The 15,701-nt window shown below is 37.6% G+C and overlaps 1 protein-coding gene across 1 annotated transcript in view; it reads left to right on the top strand.

Annotated features, from left to right (window-relative positions):
* LOC138327603 (protocadherin beta-2-like) overlaps positions 1-15,701 on the top strand; it is a 45,016-nt gene that overhangs the window by 12,690 nt on the left and 16,625 nt on the right. The window contains exon 2 of the mRNA XM_069273813.1: positions 4,614-7,478. Coding sequence (XP_069129914.1) covers positions 4,815-7,478 — 2,664 coding nt within the window. The 5' untranslated portion in view covers positions 4,614-4,814. The remainder of the gene's footprint in view (positions 1-4,613; positions 7,479-15,701) is intronic.

The raw sequence follows: 15,701 nt of genomic DNA on the forward strand, positions 1-15,701 counted from the left end.
TTTCCTATGACGCAAGCGCAGCTAGCGCACTGGATGCAATACATTGAGGCAGGAATCCTCGCATGCGTAAATGATTCTAGCGCCCCTCCCCATGCGCAAATTCTCAGAAATATGTGCCCTCTACGTAAACACATGTACTACGGAACAGGAGCTTTATACGAACATGTTGCTTCTATGCAGACAATCTCTGATCAATGCTGATTTCGCGATGCTGATGCTCTCTACGCAAAATGAACGTTATGAAAAATGCACCCTCTCCTTAAATGCGATAGATGTGATTTGGAAATTCTGTGATAGATGCGCCCTCTGTAAATTTTGTGATAGATGCGTCCTCTGTAAATTCTGTGATAGATGCGCCCTCTGTAAATTTTGGGATAGATGCGCCAAGACTATGTAAATTTTGGGAAAGATGCGCCCGGACTCTGTAAATTTTGGGATAGATGCGCCCGCTGTAAATTTTGTAAAAGATGCGCCCTCTGTAAATTCTGACAATATTATGCAGGCACTCTCTCTGCAATACTGCAATACCAAGGCCATATACAATGTATTACAATTGTAAAAGCCGGTATGAAAGCGCCCTAGCGTAAATGCGGAGATATAAGCGCCCTCTATGTAAATATGTCCTGCATGATACATGTACGTATGTAACAATACCTCGAGAGTACAATAGCCCCTGGAGTGATATCTGTCTATACGTAATAATCGGATCGAGTAGACTTACATCAAGTTGTGCCAAATCTCAAATAATTACCGGGGCTCGATCGCGATTTTATGGTCCCATTTAAATCAAGTGTTTACAAATGATGGTGCATGTTATATACAGATACCGATCGTTAGTTTCCCAGTTATCATTTTATGACGAATAGGTCGCAGGATATGGCTTTAATAAATGTGTTTTGTTTCCTAACTAGTACTCTAACGTCCAGTTTACCAAACGCCCTGTACAAACAATACAAAGCGTTTCTGGTTACAGTTCAGGACAAAGCTCTAATCACTCAGATAATGATGGATTCCCTTTGTTGACCCAAGCTGGTTCGGCCCCTGTATCGTTTATAAAAAAACTTAAACCACAAATATTTGAAGATAATGATTTCAGATCGGTATATAGCTATAGAAGAGTCTTACCGCAGCGCCTCGGTCCGCTCGTAATCCGCGCTCTCGCTCATACAGACACTTGTCATTCAGTGCCGCTATTGACTTTTCCAATTTACTTCATTCTGAAAATTTCAAGAATTGATGAATATGTAATTATGTCCGTCTCGCTCGCGTTCCTCGCGCGCAGCGTCACATTACAATACCTACAGTATAAACATGTACCCACGGTCGCCCACGAGTACACGTCGCTGTCCACTCGTATGATTTATTCCAAATATTTAAAACTCTTTCCGAGCAATGTACCCAGCATGTTGTCGTTTCGGGTAGCTTAAGCATCTAATATTACACGACAAGTTTCCGTGTCCAATTTCACGTGCTTAACTCATTATACCGTGTAAATTAAGTCAAGCGTGAAACATACACAATACAACATTAATAAGCAATAAGTCTACCCTGAACAGCCAATGTCATCACTGATCTATATTAGCTCGTGTTATAACTGCAAATATATTCCAATCCGTAGGTTTTACGGCTATACGATGAGTATCAAGCACCGTTCATTTACCCTTTGCTGACTATACTAGAGTGTGCGCGTCATAAACTGTCCTACGTGTGACAGCATTCACAATACACGATGCTACTATGATACAAAACATATTTGCACCATAAAGGGATATGATGGATGGATTTCCGATAACATAAGAGGAATTTCAGCTTAAACGCCAAATTCAGTTTTTATATGTAACCGAAGGAAAGTTTTAGATAATGGCATTTACTCTTCATATTTATGATTTTGCTAGTAAAAGTCAATTATTCAATGGTAAAGTGCTTTTCATTCTGCCGATTCTTAAATTGAATTTCTCACACTTTCTAATGTCGGTCTGAAACCCAATGAGCCGGTATCGTGTTGACTCATTGACTCTGATGAAAATCGTTATTTTTAATTCTGAAACCTTCAGACTAGATAATTGTTTGAGGTGTGATGATATGGCTCTTGTGATATCGGAAACGATCATTATTGTCATGTTTGCATATGACGATGAAAGAGAAATCAGAAACACTTAATCAATTGCAATCTGTGTTCATCTATCGTGCATTCAGACATAAACAAACATTAATTATTGATAGCCACATAATATTACTAAAAGAAAAAATGTCAAATAGTACAAATGAAAAATAATATGCATGCATTACGATCAAACATAAATCACCCGAGATCAATTGTTTCTCGTCCTGAAGTTTTCCAAATTAAGAAATAAAAAACAATAAATGAAATCGATATTTATGAAATACATTAAAAAAAATTCCGGAACATTTTTAGTGTGAATGAGGACATGATGTGTTAATGAGCATGCGTTGGACGTAACCGGAAGTAAGACGTCTTTGTTCTAATACTCGGTGACCGATGGTGTGTATATTGTTTCAGCAGTCCATTGCCAGGTGTTTGTTAATGCGCAGAGAACAGGAAATCTAGTTTAGGAGACAATAAAGATACATTACTACGAATCTAACTTGATAAATATTTTTATCGTAGAAAATATTGATTTCGATATTTGTACGTGTTATAACCGTCGGCAAACTCGTAGCCATTTTATAGTTGTCCGGTATTATATCGTTGTGTTATAAACTAATCTCTGGGCTGTGGGTCCCAGATTCCAATACTTCACATCACCCCGGGATATCAACCACGGATCCGGACGTAACTCTCTGTAGCCATTAATTGAACAATTACGCTTAACTATTTTTGGACAAAAAATGTATTATATCGAATTGCTATTTTTGTCCTTATAATTTTCTTGTTCGTTTTTACATCCATTGCATACAATGAAATATTTCATATGTGTACAGAATGGACCGGGGACAAAGTCATTAATGTGTTCGATATTTTACCACAGTTTGAGACTTTCAATTAAAACAACATGTATGTCCTGGCGGTAGGTCACAGTTGTTGAGCCCTAGCGTCATCTCACTGTCAAATCTTTGCAGGTGCGTGCACTTTTGTGGCTTCTCTAATTACACTTCCTCAGTTTAAACATTAATAATTAAACTTTATTATATCATTAAAGCTCATGTAAAATGTTGAGATGTACACCATTTGAAAAATGGAGATGCACACCATGTGAAATATTGAGATGCACACCATGAGAAATGTTGAGATGCACACCAAGTGAAATGTGAAATTTAATACGAACAGTATGTAAATTAAAATGAGCTTGCAACTTAGCATGTGTATTAAAATCAAAATACACCGAAGGAACTTTTTGCTATGTTATACCAAAACAGTATATTAATAAGCTTTCGACATCTGAACAAAGTGTTACTTAAACTCTGAACGTCTCTAAAAATTCGAAAATCCTGGATTTAAAGTGTTTGATTTGTGTAAGAATATCTGAACGATCAAAGGCGAAAGTCTAAGCCCTAGGTGTTATTAAGTAGGAAGTTCGCTATATGAAAAATGGAATTCGGCAGGGAGATATGACGGAGGGGGTAGGATTATAGCTATTGGAGGGGGTAGGATGATAGCCACGGGAGGGGGTACCCATCACGTGTTTTATATGAGTGTTAAGACTGGGCAAACATAAGTCAGAATCTGTCAGTAATATGTACTCAACGGATGTAGACTATATAGATCTAGGCTATTATCCCGTCGATTAGAGGAGGGAGGAGATCTGTTAGCTGATGAAGGGGTGTGAATTTACATGTACCGCCAACACCTCGTGGCAACACGTGCATGTTCAGACAATGTACGTGTATGGCTATTGTTATCGATTTCTTCTCCGTCTCGATAAAAATCTGCGTGTTTAATTCACACGGAATTTGTATCGTTTTAATACCAAATGGAGTGTGAAGGACTGTAGTCCCTCTGCTATTATTAATATGCTGAATGAAATTAATGTCGATCCCTAGTTTGAATGTTGGTGGAAATTGTAGCACCTCCCGCAAATAAGAAAATTTAATTTGAGTCTCCCCACCATAACATCGGTGTTGTTTGGTGAATAGAGCACAAACAGTGACATTTCTAAAGGATTACTGGCGAATGAACGAAACATAAAATCCCCACAGCGATCATAACACAGCTTTAGTGTAGGGGATTTGTACCTGGTAGAGTGTATCTGTGACACTGACTTTAAGCTTCTGATTGGCCCAGACTGATAAAGGGGTGGAGACTACATCACTGAAAGCCTGCCAGGAACGATGTGTACACACAGACACGCGGTATGGCGGCGTGTGTGGTGGCAGTTCTAGTAGTACTGTTATCTGTTTGGTATAGAGAAAAAAGTTTTAATTTAACACGTCACCTCTACAGTGCTAACCACACAAACAGGACATAATGACCATTACTATACCCTATTTGTGTGGTCAATCGCATGAAATATTTCGGCATTATTCTCTGCCGTCTACAAAGACTTTACAACTAACTGTTAACTTTCAACTCTCGTCTTGTAATAACATTGTCGGTGATTTAATACTTACGACCAATAGTGTGTACAAATATTGATATAATATTACATTCACAGGGTCATGTGGTGAACTCAGCTGGATGGACCGGACTTAAAATGACTGCCAGGGTTCCACGGCCACAGAGTAGGATGTGGATCGCTAACCAGCCTTCCATGGTATCGGATTAATTCTTAATTACTACGAGCGCCATGGCACAGTTCACAAGTGCATGTGGATTGCTTTAAACTATTTGACTGAATAGGACCTCCTTAGAAGCAATGGCAGGTCTGACGGGCGTGGTCCTAGCCCTAGCCCTCGGGATGTGTGTATGTACGGATATAGTGTATAGAGTTCCAGAGGAACAATCCGGGGGTAGGTTCATTGGAAATGTGGCCCTGGATTCGAATCTGAACTTAAACTTAAGTGAGAGCGATCACAGGACATTACGGTATAGTGTATTAGCGAGTAGGACGGACGATGACCATCAGTATTTCACTATTAACCAAACTACGGGCAACTTATATACATCGTCCCTACTGGACAGGGAGGCCATTTGCCCGTATACTGACCAATGTAAACTGGACATTGAAATAACAGCCCAATCAGCAATTACCAGCTATTTCAAAAAATTGAGTATTGTGGTGTATATTGAAGACGTAAATGATCATTATCCGGTTTTTCAGAAAACTTCCCAATCCCTCTCCATTCCGGAGTCAGTACTTCCTGGAACTTCCTTTACTGTAGATGGCGCTAAGGACGGCGATCGAAGTACCAACTATGGTATTCAAAGTTATAAATTGTACCCCGAGGATTTCCCTTTTTCTGTGAATTTTGTAAAGAATTTGGACGGAACGTCCGTTGTGCGCATCATTGTCGACGGCACGCTTGACAGAGAGTTACGTGATCTTTACGAATTGACGCTTGTTGCCAAAGATGGTGGTGTACCAGCTAAAACAGCAGATCTTGCCGTACATGTGCACGTGACTGACGTTAATGATAACGCACCTGTGCTAAGTCCAAAGACGTACAACGTCACCGTCCGAGAGGACATGCCGGTAGGTAGTACCTTGGTGACCTTGTCCGCGACTGACCTTGACTCTGGACGTAACGGAGAAGTTAGATATGGACTCAGCCCTCACCAGACTGAGGAAATTAAAAATCTATTTTTCATCAACGCAACTTCCGGTGAACTTATATTGATAAACCCATTGACCTATGTCCGTGGAAATTCATACAAAATCATCGTAGAGGTTAGTGACCGTGGTCAGCAGCCGATGACCACGCAGACATATGTTATTGTTACTGTACTTGATTCCGGAAATAACCCACCGGAAATTGTTCTGGGGCTTTTAACGAACGGCGTGGCGAGGATTTCGGAGTTTGCACCTTTCGGAACAACTGTGGCACACGTTGCAGTAGTTGATCAGGATTCTGGACACAATGGAATCGTCATGTGTAGTTTAGATAGTACAATATTCGAATTACAGGTACTCGACATAAACGAGTACAGAGTTCTGGTATCTCAGGCACTGGATCGCGAACGTGTCGCGAGACACAGCGTTACAGTCACGTGCCAGGACAGCGGTACGCCCATGCTCGTCTCTAACGCCAATTTTTATGTGGAGGTACTGGACGTTAACGATAATCCTCCAATATTTCATATGCAGACATACTCTGCTAGTATCGACGAGAACAACAAAGTAGGTAAGGAAATACTTCAGGTAACAGCGACAGATTACGACGAAGGTCAGAATGCCGAGGTCAAATATCGCTTACTACATTCAAACGATACTATAATTCAGGTAGACGCTCATACGGGTATGATTCGTGCCAACACTGTTTTTGATCGCGAGCGGAAGTCCTCATTCATGTTTAAAGTGCTCGCCATCGATGGAGGAAGTCCTCCAAAATCAGGGACTGCTACTGTATCGCTCACCGTGGAAGATGTCAACGACAATAAACCACAATTTCTGGAGAATTTGTTCATATTTAAGCGAAAAGAAAATCGGCAGGCTGGGACGATTGTAGGTAGACTAATGGCTATGGATGACGACGAGGGAGACAGTGGAAGGGTCGTTTTCTCGTTAGCCGAAGAATCGCCTATTTTTAGCACACTTCCATTTGTGGTGTACTCAGACGGTATAATAAAAACTACCTCAGAGTTAGACCGCGAGAGAAAGAAATTCTACGACTTTAAAGTAATGGCGTCCGACCTTGGCCGCCCCACCTTGAGCAGCACAGCAAATGTGAAAATATTCATCGAGGACGAAAATGACAATAGTCCCAATATTCTTTTTCCAAGTTATACAAACAATACAGTAGTAATATCGGTGGGAACACCTCCCGGAAGTGTTATCGGCACAGTGCGCGCACAGGATCCGGATGAAGGGTTGAATGGTGAAGTTTCTTACAGTTTCGATGGAGATAATCTTACGTCATACTTCAGGATATTTTCCGAGACTGGAGATGTAATTTTGCAGAAAAGTGTTGAATTATTCGCCGGCAGTGAATTTTCTCTAAACATAATTGCAACAGATCAAGGGGACCCCCCACGAAGGTCTCGACAGACGTTGAGAATTATCGTTGGGACAACGCTAGGTTCCAACAAAAACATCAATATAATTATCGTCGTTTCTTTGGTAGGTGTGACGCTAGTACTATCGACTGGAATAATCTTAGTGATATGTATTATTAGGAGAATCGATACTAATAAGGATAGATCGAGAAAACCAACTTCTGATAACATCACGGCCAACGGTCTGGTCGGAGTCCCTAACAACACGTACGGCACCCTAAATAAACCGGTAGCGGAAGTGATATCAGAACTAGAACGGAAACGGAAGGAAGTGACTTTTGCTTTCAGCCCTGACCAACAAATTCCTTCTGATGAAACTTATTACGATGACAAGGGCCAGAAACCGGGTGGAAAGCAAGCTTACGGGGTGAGTGTTCCTTTCCATTTAATAGTCTTTGATAGAGAATTCTGTTCAATTTAAGTATTTTTTCTCAACTGCAATCTCTTTTTCTCTTTAATGGTTTGTGACGTTTACTCTGCTTTGAAATTACAGTGTGCCATTTATCTGCATCTCCGGCTAAATGACAAAACAAGCAAATGCTATTTTTATTAGCTGCGCTATTAAAGTGTCACATGACAGTCTTATGCAGTCGCTTCCGAGGCTGCAACATCACGTGATCAAATCTCAAAGGACGCGTTTGAAACAGGCGCTACAAATATGCATTTAATTACGATTTCAAAAAGTAGTCAATTTAATTCATTCTTGTGAAGTTAAAATGAATGCAGATCCGCTAATGTCAATTTCTACCATTCTAATTCGACAAAAACTTTTGAGTTATTAATTTTTTTCTCTAATATTGAAATAAGAAAAAATAATGCTCTGTATTTAAGAGAAGGTATAATTTTCTCGAGACGTGCTGTCAAAAATTCAATATTGCTCTACAATTATGTGTTTGGCAAAAAGGAAACCAGAAAAAAAAAATTCCTACGTGGGTTTCAAAATGTGAATTCAAAAATGGGAAAATAACACAATCTTTACAGTGATAGATCCAAAGTCATGATATCTGATATCTTACCACATACCGCGGATAAAATTCAATATAAGGAAGCATTTTCTTCTATTAAGGCTCGAAACGTTTAGAATCATATTGGCGTCAAACTGCATCACACGACTGTAATTGTTCCGTTAAACATTGGCAAACAAGTTCAGCTCTGATCAGCGGGTAGTGCTACGAGACAAGATAGTGTGATACACACAGTCCTTTGTTGTATTAAACACGGTAAATCGAGTTTTACCGCTCTGTAAAAGTTTGGACCTTGGGGTAGAGATATTGTAGTGTAATATTGTGACACCGGAGTGAATCGCTCCCGGTGAAATGTTTTGGACCTTTAGTAATGGTATAAGCTATCGTATGTGAGAGAGCGTTATCGCATCTGATAGAACACTTGACGAAATGGTGCGATAGTGATCTTCTCTATAACTTACTCGACCGAAACGATATAATGTCTTAGGCCCTATCTGTAATCTTAAGCTTTTTTATGAACCACGTGAATATAGACTCAAGTGATAGCCTTAACATTGTACCTGTTAAACAGGGGAGGAATAAATTCTGAAACTGGGTTGATCTTGTGTGGGAAGGGGTAGGAGGGGGTTGGCCCTTGGGGAATTTGGAAGTTTATTTACACACGACTTTGCTTCCTATAGATCATGTTCCAACAAACACTCTCATCCATCAACTACTTTATCTTGTATAAATAGTTCTAAATATCAAAAGCTACCTATTTTATCGGTAAAATTGCAGAGGTCTTCGCCCTGTGGCCTCAACAGATACAAAACTCATACATAATACTAAAACATAGGTGCCATTTCTTCTACTTCATATTAGTTATTCCTTCAAATATTTCTCCCTTTCTACGTCCATCATTCATCTTTGAAGATGTCGTGGGCCTTAATGGATTAAGCACTAAATATATCTACCATGTTACCGATGGTTGCTAAAGACTCAGACATATCTCTAATAACCTATAGTAGAACAATGGCTTATAATGTAGCACACATTCAGCTTTCCCATTAATGGAAATAGTACTCGGTCGATAAACGATTTTTTTAGATTTGTTTTATTGATGCGCTTTGTCGGATATTTTACGTTTCTGAATTGTTTTATATCGCGACCGTCATGGAAACGCACGTAACCTTGAAAATTGTCTGACAATTACGTATTAAGTGAAACGGGCATCCCTAAAAATAATTTCTCTTAAAGGTGTTGGTTTCAATTATCGCCCTATCGTGATGTCATTGTTAAAGCGATTTATGTATATACGTCGTAAAAGTGACATTACAAATCGGAAATAGAAATGTATGACTTAATTTGACAGTTTCCGTTTCGGCGTAATGCTCTCTTGTAAGTTGTACATTTCAAATAATGGTCTCGAATTGATATTAGGTGATGTAGCCGAGTATATTTGTATGACAGAGAGAGAGTTGCATTATTTGTAGTAAAAGTGTAAGCTTGGATGATCAAGTTTCTATATGTATATCTACTGTAATGTTTTGTATATAATTTTCTGTCAATTTTTCTGGCATTTAAAAGTGGTATATCAGATTTCAGCCTCTATTGCCAACACTACAGGGTTCTTCATACACAAATGTGTTTTTAAAATTTACATATGAAATAAAAATAGCGTGCATGTTTATAAAATTTGGCAGCCTTGGTTTTGCTTCTGGTTTATTTCCTTCCTTTTATTTTAAGTTTTTGCAATTTTTTTCTCATCAATTTTCATTTCTTTTGTTTGTTTTCTAGTTCTTTTTCATTTTTTTCTTTGTTTGGTTTTTTTAAACTTGTTTTTGTTAGCTTTAATATTCTTTAATTACTTATTCGATGCAAGATAGTACAGTCATGATCATAATAGGAATATAATGTAAAACGTGCAGGCATGGGCGTAAAACCTACAGAAATTAATGATGACTGATAGCGGCCCTAAGAAGTAAAGAAAAACTATACCAGCATATCGAATCTATCTGCTTGAAATATTGCTTCCAACTCTTATAATGTTTAATATGAGGCCTCCCAGAGATATTTGATAAACCAGGAAAGAGAACACCAATAATCACGCCTGCATTTACACAAAGTCATGTAATTCAATTTTCTAATACTTTGAAACTAGTAGTAAAACGTGGATTAGGCGCTGAAATCCGTCCAAATAACTGGCTGACACGATAAAATAGCCTTGTTAGGGCTTCTCTGCGACGAGCCTGTTTTCCAATATTAATTCGCCCCTTAGTATTTTATGGCAAAGGCGTGTTACAGTAATCCGCTGTTATTTGGTTTAAGTAACTGTCTTATATATGGTATATGGGCGATTAGAGCTCTTAAGGAACGTGTATAGTTTATGATTATGAATAAGGCGTAATTTCAAGAGAAAAATCATCGACCAACACATGTTCCGGCAATTGCTGCATGCAGACAGGTCTGAAACTTTCGATCCAGAATTGGAGACATATAATAGTAGAATTTGAGATACGTTTACCACTTGGCCACCACATCCCCATATATCTATTTCTGTGATTCCAATTCAAATATTTGTCAGTTCCGATGTAAAAAAAAAAAATAGGTTGACACGCCCGTTTATTAAAATTGTTGTGTGCTTTAACTTTCAAAGATTAAGAATTATTTAATTACTTCATTTCCTTTACCCCTATCCCTCCACTCATACTTTTGTGATAATGTAATTATAATATCCCTTTCAAAGTTTATATAGTTATTTTCAAAGCTGAATTCGTTAGAGCGCGGACTTGCTAAAAGATATGGCATTATTCCATTTTTTCATAAAAAAATAATGATATTGAAGATTATTTCTCGGCCGCTATAGCTACATTGTATGTATATCTCGTAATACAAGAATCCAATTTAAGTATTATATTTACTGAGAAACAATATTTACATCAAGGGTCGACAACTCCTCAAGTTAATTAGTACTTAAGTGTAAAATAGGCGTCTCAAGTGAAGCGACTTGATAGCACCTACAGTCGGGGAGGGGGTCTTCTCACACGTGCGATCGTCATTATCGACTCTCAAGTACGCACGCGCGGTTATCAACTGCTCCTGGTGTCAGAAACGCTTGTGTCAACAATCCACGGGCTAACGCGCCGCGCGGTCCTCGAGCAATGGTTCGAAACTAAAATAAATCTGGTTGAATGAATATGGTTGATGGGTTTGACACAAGTAGATATGTCATTATCGGTAAAGTGCAATTCTTGTTCATTTGTAAAGCATTTTCAACTTTCATTTCGAGCGCTGGGTTTTCCCGTTAAATTAGTACAAAGTCGCAAAACACCTTTTGCGATTGCGTTGCCGTATTGTATCCAGAAGTGACCATATGTAATTTAAAACTTCTCATTTGTCACAACAGTTAAAGTACGCTAGTGGCAATTGTCAGGATTTCTTGTAAATCTTGTCAGGTTTTAATTGAAATTGCTGAGTGAGAGGGTTTGTTGTTAATGCGTTTCTTCCCATAGTCTTACCTAAACACACGGAGACCCGCGTTTAATATATTTCTCAGTACTCGATCATGATAGCAAGATTTATTTTCCCTTTAAAAACAGATATAAACGAGGAAGATAGAGAAGGGTAAATCCGATTTAACCTTCCAGAGGGAGAACCTGCCATGCTGCTTTCTGTCTCTGCAATCTGTGACGGATTTCTTTGGGGTATCTTGGCTTTAGCCTCGGGGAAATTTGATTAATTTAGGTAGAAGTTGAAATATCAAAATACACTTGTGTCTTTGAAGTACATACCAAGCACGAAAAAGATATAGTTCTACCTAATAAAAGAACTTTTGGAATCAAAAGATTTTTTTGTGCAAATCCGGGCTATTGTTTAAGATAGTTGTAGGAATATTTTGACAGGAGATATTTATGCTATAAAGATAATTTCCAATAATGGATTTAACTTTAGGATAACCTGTATGTTTAAAAAATTACTCACCGGAATGCTTGTACACTTATTTATATTAAAATTTTGCAAAAATCACGAAAACTAATACTTAAAATTGGTTTACAAAAGAAAATATTTTAAAGGCTCACTACCTTTCCGGAGCAAAATTTAAAGGTTTCTTGAAAACGTTAATAACATAAGAAAATACATATCGATGGCATAAGATGAGTTAACATCACCAAACATATGCAAAATTACCTGCATAATATATAATAGCTAAGGAGATTCATTTCGCTGGTTTGCCGTCGGGCGCAGTAACATTCAACCACCACGTGGTATTAAGGACGATGGCGGGAAACATAAGATGAACCGCGTTTTGAAAATTAACATTTTATTCATTTTAATTAAATTGTTCAGAGGATTATGATAAGTGTAGTATTAACGGTAAGTTAATGATTTTTGCGATTCTACAAAATTATCGATCTCGTTTTAAATTCCCATTTTAAAAATTAAAAGCCGTTTCAGAAAGATAGTGGGCCTTCAAATAACAAAGTCAGGGAATCGAACACCGGTCGGATGGGTTGGGAACAAGAGTTCCAGTAGGTTAGATGAGAGGCTTCTGGTAGTTTGCTTTAATTGGTTCTTGTCAGAGTGAAATCTCTACTGTTAAAACCTTCTGTAATAGAATTAAAAAGTCTGTTCCAGTTCACGTGTAATAATAGCACTTACTTCCCTACTTCAAAGAAATGTTTGAATCCTACATAAAACGTAAATGTTTATCTAATATGAGTGATTGTTTTGTTTCGTTTTGATCTACCGATCCGTAATATCTTCAACCATAATATTGTACGTATGGCGCTTAAGTATAATTTCAATTTCCGTCTTCGATTAAATTTAACGAGCCTGTTTTTTTTTATTATTTATATGTGTTGTATTTGCTTGTAAGAGGAACTTCCCAGGGATTGTTATGAAGAATTACTACAGTCTGCGAGTGTTTGATATAGACCACGTGTTTCAAATACTGAAATCAATCATGATGTTTTGTTGAGATGTACGTTTCATTGCATCACGGTGCCGGGATGAAGGCTTCCCTAAAACGTTGGTATTTCAAAGTTGTAATGAACTGTAATAGATTTGTACAACATCACTGAGAGAAACAGAATGTGTTGGATAATGAAAATGAATGAAACTATATTAGACAGGCCGTAATACGCATAACTGTAGTCACCTTCTATGTTGCTGATTGTGTACATGCATTTCGTGATGAAAAACGTCGTAACGAAAATAGATGTGATGTGTTAGAAGCCTTTTAAATGATGATCGTATACATGCCTTTTCATGTCGCACGGTTAACATGGCTTGGTGTTAATTCAATCTTCGTGCAGTAAAGCTTTTTTAATCTTGTAATTAATTTCCATTTGACATTTAAAGAAAAAATGTCGACAACATATCTATACTATTGATGTGGATGTTAATTAAGTTTCACTGCCAGTGATACGACTTCGATATGCCACGTATCAAAACCACTTTACTTAGTCTAATTTCAATTAAAACCACTAAATCGATTTCTCGGTTGTAGATTAAAATGTAGGGGATTGATTAGATTATCGTTCCTTGTATATAAACTGACCGGAATAACTGCATAATTCATATGTACATAAAAGGGAATAATTCTACAGCTGTACATTGTAAATCTAAAAATCCATTCTGGATGGACAAGATGAATACTAAATATTAACTAATCTAATATTCATAATAAGATTAGCCATTAAACTCAAATGACTTCCGTCTGTTATCTTTTGGCTCAACAGTGATGTTTCATAGGGTTGGAAGCTGTTAATCAATGAATTGAGTTTCTCCAACACAGTGCAGTTGTGTACAAACAGAACTCCACTCCATGATTACTTTGGCATTGTTGTTAGCAGACAGATACTGGACATAGGTTGGCGATTTATCTCTGGAACGTCAGTTTTGCTCTTGTTTCTAAAACCATACTGGTACAACATATCTGGTTAATTGGATCTTGTACAACAACAGAAACAAGACCAGCCATTATAAATGCACTGTGTCCGTAAATAAATGTAAAGTAATTCGAAATTACTTAGTAAATCATTACAATTAATATTAATATCCGACACCAGAAAATCCATCTAAATGATAAATACCAATCCATGTACTAATTAGTTAATGAAAACAAAAATTTTCAGTTCCCACGTATAGAGAAAAAATAGACTCCCTATTAAGGCCCATTTATAACTGTTAATTATAAGAACGTTAAAAATGGAGATAATTACACGGAATAAATCTTCAGACAAATGTAAAATTTGGAATCACAATACATCCATTTTCTTGTTCAGTTACATAACACACGCCTTCGATCGGCTCTTTTCTAAGCTGAGATTCAAACCCATACTTGCCGAAACGCCCATGCGCAATTGAGCTAAACTTGGGTACTTCGGAATCAGAAATAACCACTTAGATTAATAAGGAGTTGTTTTTTTTAATGAAATATGAGAAATATCTGACACAAGCAATTAAATGACGTCGATTAATCTTATACAGCAATTTTGGTCGGAATCAGATGAGTAATCTCCCCACAATTTCTGTCGACCTTCACCGGAAACACACTGTAGAGTAAAACAAACAAAATTCTATATACTGCATTCCGGCTCGTAAAATAATTAGAAAATAGTCTCTGTTCTATTTATATTACACGTCTGACTGTGTCATAGTCTCTGTTCTATTTCTATTACACGTCTGACTATGTCATAAATGAAGTTTGGTTAATTATTTTCAAACCAAGGTAGCGAACACAGGAAGCCTAAAAACCCAGTTACAAAAAACTATTAACACAAAATGTCAAACTTGCGGGAAATATATGTGTTTCAATTTGAAACGGTGCATAGGAGGACTGTCACAAGTTAATAATACCATGTTAGAGTTACAGATATCGATTGGTTTTTGCTGGCATGCTAAGTCTGACTACACAGTAAAAACCTGTTTACTGATACTTACTGTGTAAATAATCATATATAGGACAGTGGTTTGCATCGCATTGATACCTTAATTCTTTACAATAGAGTTATTTCCCCTTTAATTATTTATAACCTTACCGTCATTACTGCTAGTATCATATATAGCGCTCCCATGCATTGTCAAACCAGTTTTTATAATTTTAATGTTGGTTCATATATACAACACAGAACAAGCGGGGATTTTAAAACCGACAAAAACAAAAATTACATAATAAAAAAAAACAAAATCAAGATTTTTTTTTATTCTTAATCGAAAACTCTTTTAAAATGAAGGTATACATATCAAAGAAAGCAATCGTGCCCTTAATTACAGTTACATAAACCTTGTAAGTCATAAAACATGTAAGTTCCGGTAATCAACACCGCCGGGGTGAGGCTACCACGCGATCCGGTCATACTTGGGCGAAGATGATAGTACCAAGTGTATATACAAGTATATATATTGAATCAGTCTCGACCGAGATGGTGCAGATTGGCAGGGATCGTTGTCTGTCGACCCCTAGGGATCTAACTGGTGTTTGCTCGTGGTAAAAGATATGAGTTTGATCACGAACATTCCTCAATATGTGTTTCAAAATTCCCCTGGGCATACAAGCAATATACATCGTTTTTTACAGCGATTGTGATACTACAAAACTTTCTGGATCAACCCGACGGCGAATCAAATCCGCCTTAGAACTA

Source organism: Argopecten irradians, chromosome 7 (genome assembly GCF_041381155.1).
Source record: "Argopecten irradians isolate NY chromosome 7, Ai_NY, whole genome shotgun sequence".
Classification (NCBI taxonomy): domain Eukaryota; kingdom Metazoa; phylum Mollusca; class Bivalvia; order Pectinida; family Pectinidae; genus Argopecten; species Argopecten irradians.